Source organism: Ctenopharyngodon idella, chromosome 5 (genome assembly GCF_019924925.1).
Source record: "Ctenopharyngodon idella isolate HZGC_01 chromosome 5, HZGC01, whole genome shotgun sequence".
Lineage (NCBI taxonomy): Eukaryota > Metazoa > Chordata > Actinopteri > Cypriniformes > Xenocyprididae > Ctenopharyngodon > Ctenopharyngodon idella.
This window is the reverse complement of record NC_067224.1, coordinates 21,205,712-21,226,009: the sequence shown is the minus strand read 5'-3', so window position 1 is coordinate 21,226,009 and position 20,298 is coordinate 21,205,712. Positions and strand designations below refer to the sequence as shown.

The window sequence follows — 20,298 nt, the reverse complement described above, 5'->3', positions numbered from 1 at the left end:
GCATTTATGTAAATCAGAACCAGTGACTTACATCAGAGTGCCTGAAGCCTCTGGCAATGGAAATGACCAATATATTATTCAAAGCTGTCATTCACATGAACTGTGCATCACATACTTTCAGCAAACATTACATAATATGGGCTATATAATAGCCTAATATACAGTATATCACAGAAGTTAGTACACCCCTCACATTTTTGTAAATATTTTATTATATCTTTTCATGTGACAACACTGTAGAAATGACATTTTGCTACAATGTAAAGTAGTGAGTGTACAGCTTGTATAACAGTGTAAATTTGCTGTCCCCTCAAATTAACTCAACACACAGCCATTAATGTCTAAACCGCTGGCCACAAAAGTGAGTACAGCCCTAAGTAAAAATGTCCAAATTGGGCCCAAAGTGTCAATATTTTGTGTGACCACCATTATTTTCCAGCACAGCCTTAACCCTCTTGGGCATGGAGTTCACCAGAGCTTCACAGGTTGCCACTGGAGTCCTCTTCCACTCCTCCATGACGACATCACGGAGCTGATGGATGTTTGAGACCTCGCGCTCCTCCACCTTCCGTTTGAGGATGTCCCACAGATGCTTAATAGGGTTTAGCAAGGCAGTGGTCGTCTTGGAGGTGTGTTTGGGGTGGTTATCATGTTGGAATACTGCCCTGCGGCCCAGTCTCCGAAGGGAGGGGATCATGATCTGCTTCATGATCTGCTTCAATGCCAACATGTACTGTACATGTTGGCATTCATTGTTCCCTCAATGAACTGTATCTCCCCAGTGCTGACAGCACTCATGCAGCCCCAGACCATGACACTCCCACCACTATGCTTGACTGTAGGCAAGACACACTTGTCTTTGTACTCCTCACCTGGTTGCCGCCACACACACTTGACACTATCTGAACCAAATAAGTTTATCTTGGTCTCATCAGACCACAGGACATGGTTCCAGTAATCCATGTCCTTAGTCTGCTTGTCTGCAGCAAACTGTTTGCAGGCTTTCTTGTGCATCATCTTTAGAAGAGGCTTCCTTCTGGGACGACAGCCATGCAGACCAATTTGATGCAGTGTGCGGCGTATGGTCTGAGCACTAACAGGCTGACCCCCCACCCCTTCAACCTCTGCAGCAATGCTGGCAGCACCAATATGACCAATATGAGAGAGCGAGAGCGATAACGCCAAATTTAACACACCTGCTCCCAATTCACACCTGAGACCTTGTAACACTAACGAGTCACATGACACCGGGGAGAGAAAATGGCTAATTGGGCCCAATTTGGACATTTTTACTTAGGGGTGTACTCACTTTTGTGGCCAGCGGTTTAGACATTAATGGCTGTGTGACGAGTTATTTTAAGGGGACAGCACATTTACACTGTTATACAAGCTGCACACTAACTACTTTACAATTACTACTTTACATTGTAGCAAAGTGTCATTTCTTCAGTGTTGTCACATGAAAATATATAAAATATTTACAAAAATGTGAGGGGTGTACTCATATACTGTATATAATAAAATATAATGTACAAAATTCTACCAATATCTGCACGTGACCAAGAACTATACCAACCCTAATGAAATAAATTTAAAGTTGTCTTAGAAATCTGATGGTGTGATAACTGATGGTGTGTGCAGTTGACCAGTAGATGGAGACAGAGACCCATTATTCTCCTTTATTAATGTTTGAATTTGGACCATCCCCAAAACAATAGGCCTATACCTCATGGTTTTTTGAACAATGTCAGAACATTAATTAGAAGTCCTATGAATATATTGCATATGGTACGGAAATGTAATCTACATAAATAAATCTAAATTGATTCCATATCACAGATTTTTGTTTTAACATCTTTAAAATAAGCCATCGTCAGAAAATGGCGTGCTCTGACATTTTTCATTGCGCCCTCCTCTTATCAATATACACAACATTGCTTTGAGCGACCACAATATAGGCTACTGCAGAAGACTCACAGCTCTACCTCTCATTCCACCCTGGTGATCCTACAGTGGGCTGCACAAATCTCAGCCTGGATAAACAAGCACTTCCAGCTCAACACAGCCAAGCAATTCCTCACAGCATCACTGTTCAGCTGGACTCATCAACAATAACATCATCCAGGTCAGTCAGGAACTTTGGAGCACTGTTTGATGACCAGCCGAACTTCACAGTCCACTTCAAACCCGGTCATGCAGATTTATGCTCTACAACATCAGAACTGATATTTTACATTTATTCATTACAAACTAAAATTGCTTACAGAAGTTACTGGATCTGGACCATCCTACCTCTATTTATATTACAGAGGATTTTTTTTAAAGGTTAAATTGATCAAGGGTGACAGTAAAGACTTTTACATTGTTACAAAAGTTTTCTATTTCAAATACTTTCTATTCATCAAAGAATATTGAAAAAAATATGGTTTCCACAGAAATATTAACTGTTTTTTACATTGTTGAGAAATTATTCTTGAGCACCAAATCAGCATATTGGAATGATTTCTGAAGGATCACGTGACACTGAAGACTGGAGTAATGGCTGATGACAATTCGGCTTTGCCATCACAGGAATAAATTACATTTTAAAACATATTCAAATAGAAAACAATATTGTTGTTTTTATGGTATTTTGTTCGAATAAATGCAGCCCTAAAACAAAAACAAAAAAAAAACTATTGAACAGTATCATAAAGAGACCAATTATCCTTTAAGTATACTGCTATAATAAACCTATAACTCATCCCCTCAGAATCTTGCTCACTTAGCAAATCTTTTCAATGGCAATATTCCTAATATTTAAATTTCCAAACAAAATTATGACACACAAACACAAAAGACTCAAATAGCTTCATAGGCATTCTTTAATTCCTTTTTTCTTGTTCACTCCATACCACTATTAATGAGGTTCTATAATCTGCCCGAACAATTAAAATACATACCAATATACAGAATGGAGGAAAAGACATGATATTTACATATAAAAACAAAACAAAACAAAAACAAAACAATGTACTTGTGGAAAGTTTCCAATAAGGGAAAAAAGGGTAGACTTGACATCATCCGACATACATTAACTTAACTTGTGTGCTAGTACCTTCAAATATTAGTTTTTCCTCATACAAACTTTTATAAACATTATAAAATATTAGATAGGGCAATATCTGATTACTATAAAACATGTACCTAGTACAAAATAACAGAATATAATAAAGTCTCTAAAAATCTTTAAAATATTTGAAAACAATGAAGCAGGCAAAAACAGGACAACTACAGATATTTTTGAGGCCAATAAATAAAACCAAAGGAAAATAGAAAATATTAATATAATAACATTAATAAAAACTAATACATCCTACAAGTGGACTCAAATCCCAACTACCACAGGTATGATAAACCTTCATGTATTTAACTCCTCCCTGTAAGAACAAGTGTCCACTAGTCTGTATGATGTAGTTTTCCACTTCACCACCAGAGGGCGACATAACACCATACACCACAGACTATGGCCAACAGCACTTGGGAGAATTATCTTACACAGTGAGCTGTCCTTCAATAAATATCACCTTCATTGTGTAAGAAACAGCATTACAACTGTAACACTGACAGACAAACAAACAAACACTGTTTTTCCTTCAACATTTAGCGAAAGTAAACCGTTATGACAAGTAAAAGGGATGAGGGGAGCTTTATGCTGCAGAATTATCACACAAGAGTTTACACAAGAAAGGAATTGACATCTTTATTCACAGAAGCATCCAGTGCATTTGGCAACCCTCAGCGGGTTTGTCACGCACACACACCAATGGTCACTCACAGAGGTTAAAGCAATGCATTACTCTCATCTCATATGCATAAAAAAACTGACAAAACACAATATCAAAAAATAGTGACAACATAAATCTATACTTAAATTAATGCTTCAGGTACAATAAAAATATACAGTACTGGAACCCAGTACACATAATGCTGGTTTATAGCTTCGTTGTTTTTTTTTCTTTTCCCCAACCTGTTCTAACTGAGTTTGCCAACCAGCGGCATACTCACAGAGTCAATAGAGAAGAACGACAGCATAGATTGGAATTGGTTTGTAGTCAAGTGACATATCCAATACATCTCTCCTTCAGCTCAAACCACGTTTTAAAGAGGGGAAAAAAGGAGTACAAAAGTCCGCACAAAGACATGAAAAAGCCTGAAATATCCAGTATGAAAGACAGAAAGAGAAGGGCCTTGTAAAAAGATGCTTCTCTTTCCAACATAAAAATGCACCGTTCAGCAAAATATGGATTGTCATCTCCCTTGAAAAACAGGGATACATCTCACTTTTGGAGGGGACAAAAGGGGAACACAGCTTGCTTGTTAGAAGGTTCACTTGATTTTAAGCTCCTCACAGGATTACGTCCTGTTCAACAAAGATGACCTGCAAGAAATGAAGCAAAAGAGTCGTTTAATGATTAGAAGAGTCAAATATAATGATTCAAAATGATCCATCCATCAAAAATACATAAATGTTAAATGTATTTTACTTAGCCACAATGAAACAGAAGTAGTGACATATTTTTTTCCATATTGTGATGTATATCCGATTAAAAAAAGAGAGAAAAAAAAAAAAAAAATGTAGGGCGGAGTTTAAGCAGACTAAAGGATTGAAAAAGTCCTGGATACGCCACCAGAGAGAAGGTGTTTTCACCGGAAGGTCCAATTATAATACTATGCCGACTTTAATCCCTAAATCTTGAGTTTATATTATGAGCCCCTCATATACATTTTAGTATAAGCAGACTGGGTACGTGATGACTGAATGGACACGCTGTACAGTATCTGTCCTGTGTGCTGATCTAAGTCCACCGCCCTACACTTGATAAATCAAGTATAAGCTGGTTTCAGACTAGCAATAAAAGGCAACTTTGCCCTAAGGACATTATTCTTCTGTCTACAGTACACATCAGCTGGATTGTCTTTTCTCTCTGCTCTGCTCTGCCTTGTTTCCTGGTGGGCTACTATCCTCACGCTGAGACATTGAGAGTCATACGAGTGCTGAGTGGAGTGGAGCACGAACTGCTGATACAGACAGAATCTTGTGCTGTGACAGATCCTGTCGCAGTGGAAAGAAGAGGAAAAAAAAAAAAAACGCAGCCCACCGTTAGCCTCCGCAATCCCTTTCTTCCTCCCCCTCTCTCTCTCTCTCTCTATCCATCTCTTGAGCTGTAAAGCTATCAGGAAACGTGACTTAGCAAGAGCCAAGAGGTCCCACCCTTTTCCAAGCACACGTGTGTGTATCTATCACTGCGTGGTCTTTGGCAAGCGTTAATGGAAGATGTTTTTGTCAGTTGTTTGTTTACATACTGAAAATAATTGATTGAAATGAACGCGAGATCAAAAACAGATAATGTGCTTCTTTATAAAGTGTAATAAGTGTTCTTAAATACTTTAAAACATTAAGGCTACATGAAGTAATTCTCAAAACACCATTTAGTTAGTGTGTAATGTTCCAGTGAGAGACAAAGGAAAACTATGGCTATAAAAAATATAAAAATAATACAAAATAATGTGCTTAATTGAAGGTTTATACAGTTTTTCCACTAATTAAAAGGGTTAGTTCACCCAAACATGAAATTTCTGTCATAACCCAAACCCATAAGACCTTTGTTCATCTTCGGAACACAAATTAAGATATTTTTGATGAAATCCAAGGGTATCTGATCCACACATAGGCAGCAATGCCATTGCACCTTTTGAGGTCCAGAAAGGTACTAAAGACCTTGTTAAAATAGTCAGCGTGACTACAGTGGTTCAACCTTAATGTTATTATGCGACGAGAATACTTTTTGTACGTAAAAAAAAAAAAAAAAAAAAAAAAAAAGTCTTTATTCAACAATTTTTTCTCTTCCCTGTCATTCTCCTACGCTGATCTCGTAGTAGGAACCCTTGGTTTTCATCAAAAAGATGTGTTCTGAAGATGAACGAAGGTCTTATGGGTTTGGGACGACATGAGGGTGAGTAATTAATGACAGAAATTTCATTTTTGGGTGAACTAACCCTTTAATTTCCATGACCGTTTGTTATTGGATGTTTTTTTTTAAATCAATCACATTCTGACCGACTTGCCAATGAATCATTCAGATTACTTTGTGAACAATTCACCGAAAAGAACAGATTCAAAAGAACAACCTGCTTATAAATCAGATATTACTTGGCTTGCAACTAGATGAATAGCATAACTAGAAGAAAGTATCTTTATTATAGAAATTTCCATGACTTTTAAGATTGCATTAATATTTAATTGTATTAATTATTGTTCAATGGACAACACAATTTAAATTCTGTGATATTTCTCTGACAGTGGGAAACCTGTTAATTAGCAACTCAATTACTAACAGACAATTTCTATCAGCAAAAGTCACTACTTTTCAGACAGCTCTTCAGGAATAATCTCAACATCTGAATGCATTCAGACTTGCCAAGAGAGCGTCAATCAACAGTCCTGATGAATCATATCATACACACCTGAGAGATTTCCATCTGTCTTTCTCCATGTTGTTTTCCGGTCCTTCACTCTCATATGAAGCCAGATACAAAGCTGTGGATAGATCAGATTGAGATGAGACGAGTGTGTCAGCAACAGAAAACAAAGCCACCTGTTTTTACTCATGAGGAATGTTCTGAACTCGTGTTACTTAGTTATTTAGCATGACGGCATTTTACACCCGAGATAAATTATGACAAGCGCAACTGTCTTTGTGTCTGCTTTCGTGTGTGCTTCTTTCGCAACTGTCATTAGAACAGGTTTATGACGTGAGTGGCAGAAAATTAGTGCACAGAAGAGCTTTAGTTTAGACAGGAAGCCCAAGTTGACAGTAAACAAGTAAGACAGAATGTAGAAATAATATATAATCAGGAAAAGAACAGTCTACCATCAATAATATTATGTGTCTGGGATTTTAGTAGATGATCGCCAATAATACTGCTAGGGGGACACCACAAAAACATGCAAAAGAAGTGTACTTAATAAGCTAGCATTGAAAAGCATCACATAACATCTGTACCATCTTCACTGAAGACTGGTGCTGTCAGGAGATACTGCAGAATCTTGCGGTCTCTCTCAAAAGGACACTCCACCTTCTTCCATGTCATGAACTCCATCACTTGTTTGGCCAGCTCCCAGAATTTCTGCAGCACAGTCAAGATTGATTCTGTTAGAGATCATCGCCTATGTTTCGTGTGTAGCTACTTTCACACTGAATTGATGCCCTTGAAACTTCATTTCAACAGATGCATACGTCAGTGAACTAAATCTGGATGCTTCTGTTGCTATGTGACAGTGTTTTCTCAACCATCTATTGTTATTCAGTAGCTGTGACGGCAGTTGTTTCCATGCTTGCATGTATTGCCAAGCCAAACAGAAAGCATTACCTCAAAATTGACATGTCCGTTTGGGAGCCTGTTGGCACATCCTTCATTGAGGAAGTAAATGTCTTTGATCAAAAGGCTGAAGAAAGGAATAACAATCTGGAAGACAAAAAAGGGAACATAAGATTACACAACAGCTACAGCTGACCAAAAAAAAAAAAAAAAAAAAACACCAACCAAATCGAACAGCCTCACTGGAGGCCATCTGAGAGTTATCTTCACAGTAAGACTGCATTAGGCAACATTGTTTTAGAACAGCCTCTAAAAGCCTACAGGGCAGAGCACAACTGGATCTACCACTTTGGAGGGCAATAACAATGATTCACGACGCAAGGAAGTAGTGCATGTACGTGAGGAAATCTACAGTCTATAGTAGCAGATTCAGCTACAACATGATAAACAAAGCTGTCTCTATATATAGACATGTCACTCCTGTATTCAAAACACAATAAAACAATCCGCAGTTCAAGCTTTGATGCATAAATATGCAGCAGATGTGGAAAATAGTGAAGAACTAAAATTCAGGGCACGCTGAGCAAAACATATACAAGTAAAAACAAGTGCCATGTTTTTTTTTGTTTTTTGCATTTTATAAAACATTTTTACACCTGAAAATTAACATCATTCTGAAAAGTAGAAAATTAAAATAAATACTTCTTTATAATATTAATACAGTAAATTATTCCATGGCAGCATCACTCTCAAAATCTTTTTTTTTTTTTTTGTTTCATTTATTTTTTCTTAAACCAGAATATCACAAAACTGAGAAATGAATAAACAAATAAATAAACAAAAAAAACTGCAGTAAAGTCCCATGTGACTAATTGACCTCAAGTTCAAATTGAGCTTAAAATAAGTGTAATAACCACTAGTGAACAAAACAAGGGGTCAAAAATACGAGCAGTCAAACAAGTTGATTAGTTAAGGACATTAAGGGAGCAGTAATACATTCCTGATTTAATTTGTTTACAGTGGAAATTCCTGCCCTGGAACATGCACTTATTTTGTCCCTTATATCTTTAAAGTAACAACACTAGCCAAAGTCTAAAAACATCTGATTTTAGGGAAAAAACAAGTGACATGGGCCACTGTGATGCAAAAAAGCACGTCCCCCCACGGAAAGCAGAGCATTCCAAAGTTGCTCTGGAACATTCTGTCTCACCACCCAAACCCACACAGCAAACATCTCCTCCCTAACCAGTCAAAGATGCAAAACAAGCCTTACGAAGCTTAACAAAAACAAACAAATCTAAAACAAAGATAAGAACACAAAAGAGTTGAGCATTTTAACGAAGACATTAACAATATCGAGCATCCTTTTGGCAGTCTCATGCCGGATGGATTTTATTGGGCGAGTTTGCTCACAGAAAACACTGAAGAGCATCAGAACATTTTGTTAACTGGCCGACTGCCATGTTTTTTAGAACAAAAATGAAGCATATTTTGCAAAGGAAACAGAATGTCCCATTTGAGAAAACCATCCACAAGCGGTCCAACCATTATTACATAACTCCCGGCCAAAGAGGCCAAACTCAATTTACTGTAAATACAAAGCTTCTACATTTTCAAGCTACTTTTTTTTTTTACTGGCATCTTTTACGTAAGGAATCTGATTTTATCATTGTCCATTACGTTTCTTGCTAACATCAATACAACATTTCAAACAGTGTTTGAAGTGTGTGATAACAACACCCAAACCCAAACAGGGTTATGAAACCAATGTTCCCAGGATTTCTGTGAGAAAACGTCTGGAAGGAGAAATGAAGTGCATTACCTTCTCTCTGCTGCTATGAGCAGTGATGGATCTCTGAGTGGCTCCACGCAGCGCTGTTCTGTAGTTGTAGAAATTGCTAGAGGGATCCATCTGGTGCTGAGAATAGAGACAAAAAAAGAAAAAGGTTTATGCACCAACCTTAGGTCTTGGCCTGAAAAATGTAGATGTGGTTTCTACAAACTGAAGTTTCTAATAAGCCCTAAATACATTTGACATGGTTACATCTTAGTCAGAACTACTGATTTACCAAAGGCAACATGAGTCACTCTAGTTACTATTCAGCATGGGACATTCTTTCATGGGAACCAAGTAAGATGATACATTTCATGTGCTTTTGAACTTCATTAAACTTTTCGCCTGAAGGTGAGACGTTCACAAAGGTTCGGTCATCTTAAACCAGCTTTAGAGCAGCAGTTTTAGTAGGTCCACTATGGTTCAAAGTTTGGGGTCAAAGAAGTCTCTTACTCTCACCAAGGCTTCATTTAGTTGATCAAAATAACATTAAAAACTGTAAAACTGTGAAATAATATTATCTCCAGTCTTCAGTGTCACATGATAACATTTCTTCTTATTATTAATGTTTATCAATTTGTGTGTGTGTGGAAACTGATACATTTTTTTTTTTTTTAAAGAACAGCATTTATTCTAAATATAAATATTTTGTAGCATTATAAATGTCTTTACTGTTATTTTTGATAAAGTTAATTTGTGTCTGCTGAATAAAAGTATTATTTTCTCAGGTAAGCAAACCTTTACTAGGGACTAGAGGCAAAAAAAAAAATATATATCTGCATCTTAAACATTCAAGATTTTAACTCAACAGGGAAGGCAAGAGACCCACTAAGCCTTTTATCCTACAATCCTCCATTGTCTGAGAGTAAAACAAAAGGAAAAGAGGGTGTTGTGTGTTGTGATACAGAGGCTGAACCTCCCTGAAGACTAAACATATAGTCCCTTATTTACACATCAAAATGCTGCAAGCCACAAGGTGAGACTGAACCATGTGTAGGTGTGTGTGTCACATAAGTCATATATCAAGTTCAAGGCATCTGCCTCTATAAAGATAAAAAAAGACCCAAACAAACCCTTTTTAGACAGTAAACACAGTGTGTAAATTCAAAATTAAAATCTTAAAGGTCTCAACCCCTCTAAAATGTGGTCTAAAAAGCTTTGTAAACATTTGCACACCCACTCAAAGGGAGAATAGCTGCGCTTCAGAAAAACGATGATACAAAAGCAACAATTCTCGCCCACTAGAGACTAAAATTGGCAAGAGGTTGCGTCCATATTGTCAGGGGTTTGAGCATCATGCATGCACGGGGACAAGAGCCAGGGTTGAACACTTAATGTGATTAGTGCCATGTCAGCACTGCATTCACCATGATTCAATCCCACTCGTGTTCAATCCCGTACATATTCCCTCATTCCAGTGAATCACACCCACCCACTGCTGTAAACAGAAAAGACAGCATCAATCCCATCATGATAAAACACATACCTCTAGTATATCAAATTTGGCGGTTTTGACTTTGCCCCAGGTCTTCTTGAGCCGCGACACCGGACTCATGTTCATCCCGGCTGAAAGACACAGAAACAGACACAGGTCAGCACACTGCAACACCTCGTTTCCTGTCAGAGGTGCAGTTTCTCTATAGCAAATAGAGCAGTTAGGCTCATGAGCCCACATGAACAATGGCATTAGCAGGAGCATCATTTCCCTCCAACAATAAGTTCAGCTTAGAGTGCCGAGGGTCACGATGGGCTTGTGCAGTCAGCACTAATGACCAGATGAGGTCAGAGTTTTGACTGGAAATCACTAGGGGTGGGTCAACCAATCGGATTTCTCTGTAGTGATGACAGAATCATTTCTTACTAAGCCTTGCTTAGATGTTAATCTACTTGTTTTTGAAGCTTTAAAATCAATGTGAAATCAAAAATCAACTCAACTCTTTTCCTAACGCAAATTCTCTGTATTGTTTAGCCATTGTTTTATCATTCAGTCCATTTGGGTTAATATAATGTTTATAATATAAACAATTCCAGAAGGATTAAATCAAGTCAAATCAAATTTACTATGATTTTTGGTCAATTTAATGCATCATTGCTGAAAAATATTAATTTCTTCCTATAAAAAAAAAAAGCATTTTAACAGTTATTATGTGTTAAATTACAGAAGTAAAATGGTCTGGAAATATCAATTCACATTGACTTTAGAAAGACATTAGAATTAACCGATGAAGAACGAAAACATTGATATTTGTAGGTCATACATGAATATTTTACTGAATATTTTGTGATCTAGGCCTACATCTAAAAAAACAAAAAAAACAAAAAAACAAAAAAAAAAAAAACAGTAATTTCAGATCTTTTCTTCCCCAAATACAACAGTTTTAAGCCTGAACAATAGCAGCACTATCTATCCATCAACAAAAGAGCCATCTGAGGCTTTAGTACCATTAACAATCTGTCTGTACAGGTGTCAGGCCCAGAGCTCCTCCGTCACACTAACATGATACTAGTGCGAATAATCTTTCAATCCCAGCCACGCGCTGACACTCCTTTCACGTCACACAATGTACGTTGCCTCCAAAAACACAAGCAGGAGCGATCAACTTTTCCCATGACTTGTTTGTTCTGTTCCAGTGACTTTAATATCAGCCCTCCATCTCTAGGGAGAGAGGCTTGTGCAAGAGTCCCGGCCCACAGGCTCGTCTCCAGGGAATGTCCAGGGAAAGGACAGCTGGTTCCACTCCCTCCCACAATCCCCCTCTCAACGAGTCGGTCCCTCTCTCAGTCTATTGGATTGGTCAGCACCGACCATCTGCCTGAAGGATGCTGCTCCTTCGTTCCAGCTCTCACTCACACAGGCTGAACAGCTGCCTTATCTCATGGCTCTCTCCACTCCTGGTCTCCTACCCATAATGCCTCAGGCACAGGCCTGGGTGGATGATTAATGCAGCTAATCATTATTATTGATAATAATAAAATGCATCATATTTTATTAGAAATCTAACCAATTTAAAAATGTTGGGAATATATTTTCTATAATATAGCTAAAGATTATCTGTAGATTATCGAACAATGAAAAGACACAGATAAGATACAGTAAAGGTTGAAATTTATCTAAACCTTGACGCACAGCTAAAGAAGACTCTCTGCAGCACTCAACAAACACAAACTGATAAATTGTTTGCAGAGTCTATAAGAGATCTGACATTGTTGTGTGTGTTAAGCGTACAAGAGCAGGGATTAGAAAAGCAAACCAAATCCTGCCAAAACAGCAAACTGTTTTATCCAAACAGATTTGTGAGGAACAAAAGAGCTTTCTGTAGCTGTTAGAACTGGAGCAAAGGGTTGCAAAGGACGGCAAAACACTCACTAATGATGGCCATGAGCGAGTTGAAGTTGCCAATGTTGAAGCATTCTCGTGCCACGTCGATGAAGAACTCAATGACACGAGCCCGATGTTTCTTCTTTACAGGCTGCATAAGAAAAACAAACAATATTTATGATCATCAATAAAGGAATATTTATAACTGATTTCCTGCTCAAGAAACATTTCTTTCTTTCAGTTGTGCAGCTTAACATTTTTGTGTAAACTGATAGTTTAACAGGGTGTTTTATGAATAGAAATAACAGCATGACCACATGAACTCCAAACTTTTGAAAGGTAGTGTATATTTTCTATAAAGCCTATATTTAAAATCTCATTAGAAACACTAATTGTGCAACACAACTAATAAATGTACAGGAATTTAAGTTGCTAGGTGAGTCAGCAATAAACGCAGATAATTACCATGCAGATCTCCGTCGCCACCAGGTAGCTGAGCCTGTTGAACCACTCCACATAAGCCTCCAGGTTACTTGCTTTTTTGTGATCACTAAAGCATCTCTGCAAGAATCAAAATTTCAAAGATCAATTTCAACATTGTAATTACACTGAGGCTTGAGTTTATTCAAGAGCTTCATTTAGAACGTCGCGTCACAATGTTTTCTAGTTTGAAAAAGACAACATACTGGTTATCTGCTATTATCTGTTTTTTATTTATCAGTATCAGCCAATGTATAGATATATAATTTGACTATTTAACGGTTTGCAGTCGTAAGATAATAATTATCGACTTTTTTGGTATCAGCCAGAATTTCAATATAGGTTTCAATATAAGTAGTTTTTATCCTAAATTCTTGACTGCAAAAAGTTTGACAGGCATTTAAAAAGTTAGTCATTTGTGAAATATTGCTCTTTAAGTGATCTCACAGAACTCTGCATGCTGGGATATGTGATTCCTACATTCCCAACCCAAGAACAAAGGCCTCTGAGATGACTGATGATCTCCAACAATGCACATTCAATCAGAGAGTTTGTGCTATTATCTGTTTAGGGAATGTATGCAGACGCTCTGTCTGAAAGCTTGGGTCACTCTAACCCTTCATTCCTCGCATTCCTGCAGTCTGACTGTGCTGTCCGTCACACAATGCACAATCCACTCTACCTTTGACGGACAACATCAGAGAGCGACAACGGTGCACAAGGACCCTCAGGAGAGACGGCGACCAAAACAAAAGAAAATCGCACCAGTAACGCCTTGACACGAGCTGTTGCCTAGCAGCCAGACGGCAATGGGCATTACGAGGGAGGGCTAAGCAAACTTTTGGCGGGTTACTGTGAGAAACCAGTTGCTAGGCTTTGGCCACAAAAGGACATGGTGAGAAACGTGACGAGGGAAACCTGGACAATGATAGATTAGACGAGGAATGTGCTGTGAACGCTGTGTGAAAAAGGTGACACTGCGTTGAACCCGAGAGTTAACGTAAACATTGTGCGTATTGATTTGCAAAGTTGGATATTTGCTGTAGTGAGCGAAAAGACATAACACTTGCGTTGAATGTATTTTTAGATGACCTTGCTGACCATAAACAGGATGAAACTGTTACCTTGTCGTTATCAAGAGGGTCTTTCTGAACGAATGCCTGAACAAACTCCTCTGGTCCGATGTAGCTCAGTCTTTCCTAAAAAATAAAGATGATGTCAATGTAACCTTTGCAGTAAGTCCAAATGGTCACCTTGAAAATAACTACACAGATTATTGATTTTGTAAATGAATCAATCCAAACCCACAGGGAGGTGAGGAATGTAAGGTCATGTAAACCGAGGAAGTTCCTCTCACCAGTTCAATGTGTGTGAGTTGTTGTGCCAGGGTAAAGGGGTCATTGCAGATGGTCAGAATGTCTCTCTGGATAGACTGAGGTTTGGTCTTCAGTACAGTTAGTCTGTCGGTCACAGAGGAGTTGATCTTGGCCAGGGCCTCCTCATACTGACTCAGTGTGGTGAGCTTACGGATCAGCGTTTGTGTCATCTGTTGCACCGCCTTACGATACAGCTGGAGAGAGACAGGAGACAGAAGTTGTGGATTTAATTACAACCATGCTTTTATTGATGAGAATTACCTGGTAATCCTTCATTTAAAAGGACTGACAACAAAATGTGTCCTGCACTGATAAGAAAGCTGAGGGAATGAGTATTTTCCCTGCAAACATCTAATGGATTTTCAGGCATATAATGGTGGAAAAAAAAGCCCTTTCCTCTTGATTGGTCAGCAATGATGCTGGTTCAGCTCAAATGGTTCCAAGATAGAGTCTTGAGTATGTTACATAAACAGTTAATGCAAGATTACGAAACAGCAGCACTTCATTCATGTCCTTCAAAGAGTTCCTGCATGCCTCCCATGTCCCCTCGTAACACAAGATGGGGTTGAGTTATCTAATAACAAGAGCCTGACACAGTTCTGGACTTCTGTTGCATAAGAAGAGGACATCAGCGGTCATGCCCTGTTGCTCAACATCAGTCAGGCAAATATCTACATCCCCTGCCTTCTCGAGAACTATTGGGCTTTAAGAAGTAGATTCAATCAGAACCCACCTGTTTTTAAAGAGCTTGAGCATTTAAAGAGGCAGAAAACATAACTACAGTGTGTGCTTATAATAAAAAGAACAATATTGTCTATTAGTGTGGACGCTAATGTAGTTATCGTTATGATTACCATTCTTGGTGCGAACGGCCCTTTAAGGTTTCCATTTAACCATGTAGATATAGTAATAGCTGTTTCCTGATTGAGTGCAGGATGTACAAAACATCAGCTTCTGTACTCCTTTCTGACGCATAGAAAATAAAAAGTGGCCATTAATCTGTTGTGCAGGAGGTCAGTGGCACATAAATCCATCTGACTCAGAACAACCTGCATTCTTGTGCACTCCAGCACATTGTGTAGATTCAAGAATATTGATGATTTGACGAGAGAGAGAGAGAGAGAGAGAGAGAGAGAGAGAGAGAGAGAGAGAGAGAGAGAGAGAGAGAGAGAGAGAGAGAGAGAGAGAGAGAGAGAGAGAGAGAGAGAGAGAGAGAGAACAGAATGAGACAAGACCTTGCAGCACTCGAAATGATCACAGTGTCTAAATTCCCTCTCCAAGGTCCACCATGTTAACACTAACAGAGGAATAGAAGATTATTTTTAGCAGGAGTTCTTGGCGATAACTGCTTGACATTTAAGCAGCAAATCAGACAACTCACTTGTTGTGGAAAAATAAGAAAGCTGCTTGTGTGCTGCCTCCACATTTTTAACCCTGGCGCGACAGCCGTACAGATTACTCTGGCATGGACACACCACACCAAGAGTGAATGCTCTCCATTACTTTCCCAATAAACAGAATTTGTGCAAAAGGTGTCCAAATGTGCACCAAATGCCTGAATCTGCAAATGTGCATCTGCGCCCTGCCTTTCCTATACAGAAGACCACATGCATAATGACAATCTAAGCAGACCAGAAGAATACCAAACTGCGGTCTGGAGACAGATGTTACGACATCTATTCTCAGCTCCTGCACCGAAAGCAAGAGATCTGAGATGCAATTGCCAGTAAAAAGAGAGAAAACACTAGGTCAACAAACTGCTGGCAAACTCATCAGGACCGATGAGGTCCAGAAGAGGTCAAAACATAAAAGGCCTAACTGGAAATCACTACATAGTGATCTTGTTATGATGGGCTGCGAGCACTGGAGAGTACATTTGAAAATACACCACATTTGTCTCAGATGGGCTCATATATTACTATAAATACTCCTATTGTCCATTGTTCAGCTCTGACTGCTGTGAATCCCCCATCAATGTAGAGTCAGTGCTCCACTGTAATAGACACTCATTACCCCACTCTCATTATTGGCATACGAGTACATGCCGTACACAAGGGGAAAAACACAGGGACTGAATTACATAATACAGACAACATATTGATAGTCTGAACAAATGCATTCTTTACGCTATGAGACGCTCTTCTCATGCACAGATACACATCTACCAGACAGTCGTAACTCAAAACACAGATTTCGTTTGTCTCGCCAATGTAGTAGATGTAAACATCAAAGAGACTTTGTTGAGTTTTGAAACAAAATGGTGTAACCATTTTATTTCCTCATCATGGGTCAGTGACATGTAAAACTATACATAAGGGAAAATATATACTTTAATAGTGCTCTTTGTATTCATGTTGGTTTCATGCTTTTTTTTTTTTTTACTTGTAACATTTTAAGAAAAGTTTCAATTTAAAATATGTTGTGTAAAGGTGTTCTTTCATCCTTTAATGAGGCTGTTTTATTTATTATATTAAGACCATTGTATTATTCTAACATTGGAATACACTTTTGAGTGTACATGCAGTCTTATTAGTTTATCACCCTTTCACTAGATTGAGGAGGCGATATGACATGCACATATTTCCTCCATGAGCTTAGTGGAGCCGCAGAAGGTCATCGATCTCTGGAGTCGGGATGAAGCAGATCAATAGCCACACATGTGTTTACTACACAAGTCACTGGAGGATGAGTCCTGCTTGTCTTTTCAGGTTAGTGAAACATCATTTGCTTGGATCTAATGGGTGAGCATCCTCCATCTTCAAACTATTCTAACTAGCTCCCTGCTGTTAGTCATTACACTAATGCTCACAACCATGTGAGATAACCAGATCTTGCTCCAGCAAATCTTTTTTATTCCACTGTACATTAACAAAAATCAAGATTTGGCGACAAAGGATGACTGTTCAACTGCGGACTATGGAGAAAAACGCCCAGAGGGACGTTCAAGGACAAAGCTTGATGAGAGCTGCCAACTTTATTCAAATTTAAGAGGAAGTGACAGGCTCAGCTCTGGCCGATAGACAACAAAAGTATGTGAGCACAACAGAAGGACGATAACCTGAAGTAAAAAATAAAATCTAATCAATTAACACAACCAAAGAGTGTCGCTTTGGTTTTTTGTGTCCGGGAAGTTTTAAAAGAATCTAGCATAAATGATGATTCCAAATGTGGTGAAAAAGTCCCTTTGAGGAAAAAAGTGCTAAGCCAGAACACTGTAACATACGAGTCAGCGCTAATGGAACTATTTAAATGCAGCCTGTGGAAAAGCAGCAGTGAAGACAAAAGCGACTGAACAAAAAAGCTTTATTCTCGCTCCTCTTGTCAAAGCACTTCAGGTCTAAAGAAATCTCACTCCCCATTGCCCAGGTGTTGACACTCTTCTCACCCAACGTGTTACATCTTGGGTCTTAAGCAGCCGAATGTTAAAGAAGCCATGTTAAGACTTATGCAAAGATGTTTTATTCTGTCTATGCTAATAGTGGTACTAAAGGCATAAAGAAAAGCTAATGTCATTGACGCAATTATTCACACCTTTCAGGTGACATTACTTTAAAACGGTGTTGCCTTTTAGCTGACACTTCCTTAAGAATGAAAAGCTCATTGTTCCTGCTGAAATGATCACCCAACACTTGGAAGCGGCAGACTTACTTCATCTCCGGTACTCAGACAATGTGTTAGTTCCTTCAGACTCTTCATCATCCTCTCATCCCTGAAGTCATAGGGAAATGTTTCCGTCCACTCAGTCAGCAACTGCAGGATCTTAGGAGCAATTTTCCTGACTCTTGCCTATAGATAAAGTAAAATAAAACAACAATATAATTGTAATTGCAAATTATTGTCCCCAGATTCTTAAAGTTACTTGCTAATGCTAGAGGAACCATGATGACTGAAGACACCTTGTTTGACAGTCACTGTAATGATACATGATGTTTTTGCCAGTGTACCTTGTCTGCCTGAGGATCACTGAGCCTCTGCTGGTCCACACACAAATGGCACACTTTGGTCATCAGCTCATATGGGTGAATAAAGAGACGGGAACTGAGCAGGAACGTGAAGATGTATGTCCTCTGCAAGTCAATAAAAATTAGATCAATATTGGTGCAATAATATGTTTTTCATTATTCTAAACAAAACTAGTATTGGACTAAAATCAGTGTTAACTACATACAATTTATTTATATGTATGTTTGTGGTTGGTACAATTTTTTAATTTAATTTTATTTTTTCCCAAAAGAATTTTTGAACCAAATTAATTTTTCAGGATTCTTTGATGAATGGAATGTTCAAAAAGCACTAATGTTATTTTAAACAGAAATCTTTTGTAACATTATATACAACTTTCAGTCACTTCTGATCAATTTAATGTGTCCTTCCTGAATAAAAGTATTAATTTCTTTAAAAACATTTTTAAAAAAATCGTGCTCCCAAACTTTTTGAATGGCAGTGTATGTTAGTGAATGTTAGGGACAGTTTTGTGGTCTCAGTGTTTTGACAAAAAATTAATTTGAGATATAAAAATGAGCGTGCATGTGTTTTCAATACTCAAAATCCAATTTCAGAAAAAGGCTGAATACTTTTGATACTCTATATACTCACATCAGGGTAGTATGCCACTGTAGGGACCAAGTGCTCAATAAGAGCCTCCAAGGACCCAGACACCAGGTTGTTGTCATGGTAATACAGGCCTTCGTAGTCCTCTTCCTTGGCCTTATAGATATTCTTGTTATATCCATTAGACCCATACATCACTGGAAAGGGTGGAGTTTGAGGCATTTTGTCCTGTTGAAGGACATAAAGAAAGTCTGATGAGCCTCAGATAAATGCAAACACAATCAAAAACAGACATTGACGCATGAACCAATTCGTTAATGCTGAGCCTTCATCCTCCTCTGAAAATTTTGTTTACCTTTGTGTAAAACACAAAGTCCCCAGTATCATTATAGGAAGCTGAGTGGAAAATTACTCTTCCTCGGATGGACGACTCATGGGGATGAATACGTTGCGATTAATCTCAATGTGCAAACACCTTCCCTGATTGAACCTGTGAGAACTTGAGTTTAATCTCCATTCGGTGGGCATTTCAGACTCGCACTCGCTAGCTTTAATCCACCATAATAGCATCTGAACGTACCACCGGCGGTTTTCACTCACAAACACCAACAAATTAATCTTCATGCTGCTTTTACCTCACGTGGATGTACAAAACAGAGGCTCTTTTTAACTATGTCTTGATACAGGAAAAAAACATGATGACCTATGAGATCTAGTGCTTCTGAAAAGAAGGATTCTCTTATTTCCCCCTCAAAACCAAAACGTGGCCCGTTACAGATGAGAGTCCTGTGAGTCGGTCAGCATTAGCTAGAGGTGATAAGCAGCCAAATGCAGTTCTTCACCCACACAAAGAGCTCTGGCTCACATTGCCTCCCTCCCTCCTACTTCTGTATCTTCCAGGCTCTCGTGGAAAGACAGAAAGTGAGTTTGCACATGTCAATGCATCACCTAATCATGCGGGTGGCTCCAGTGTGCCAGCACGAGCTTCTGTGCCATTTCAGAGCTCAGCCCGTGACTTTATGTGAGATTCCTGGACACAGCGCATATGGGCCCCTCAATGGAGGCATTCACAGCTACGGCACGGGGCGTCAAGGGACACCCCAAACAATGTGTGGCCCCAATGGCCGCCTGCCTATTCAGGCCTACAGGCGTTTGGGTGGCAGAGTTGGACGGGAGTGCGCAGAAGGGAGGGGGTGTCGTATGATGAGGTATATCCTCAGTCCACAGCCCCCCTCAGAGACCTCCTTCATAAAACCATAGACATTAGCATCAAAATGGAGGCCCAAGAGGTCAAAGCAGCAAACGCCCCCCCACGCATCTGCTTTACCATGTGTTATACCATCTGAGCAAGTCAATGAGTTGAAATCAAGGAAGGC

At 38.8% G+C, this 20,298-nt stretch overlaps 1 protein-coding gene across 2 annotated transcripts in view; it reads right to left on the bottom strand.

Moving 5' to 3' along the window:
* Positions 1–2,846: 2,846 nt before the first annotated feature.
* rasgef1ba (RasGEF domain family, member 1Ba) overlaps positions 2,847–20,298 on the bottom strand; it is an 83,752-nt gene continuing 66,300 nt past the window's right edge. For both annotated transcript variants that reach the window (XM_051894028.1, XM_051894029.1), the window contains 13 exons: positions 18,968–19,150; positions 18,316–18,438; positions 18,020–18,157; positions 14,353–14,565; positions 14,120–14,194; positions 12,981–13,076; positions 12,564–12,666; positions 10,683–10,762; positions 9,185–9,280; positions 7,414–7,509; positions 7,047–7,170; positions 6,508–6,580; positions 2,847–4,420 (listed from right to left, as the gene is read on the bottom strand). In XM_051894028.1, coding sequence (XP_051749988.1) covers positions 4,396–4,420; positions 6,508–6,580; positions 7,047–7,170; positions 7,414–7,509; positions 9,185–9,280; positions 10,683–10,762; positions 12,564–12,666; positions 12,981–13,076; positions 14,120–14,194; positions 14,353–14,565; positions 18,020–18,157; positions 18,316–18,438; positions 18,968–19,150 — 1,425 coding nt within the window. In that variant the 3' untranslated portion in view covers positions 2,847–4,395. The remainder of the gene's footprint in view (positions 4,421–6,507; positions 6,581–7,046; positions 7,171–7,413; positions 7,510–9,184; positions 9,281–10,682; positions 10,763–12,563; positions 12,667–12,980; positions 13,077–14,119; positions 14,195–14,352; positions 14,566–18,019; positions 18,158–18,315; positions 18,439–18,967; positions 19,151–20,298) is intronic.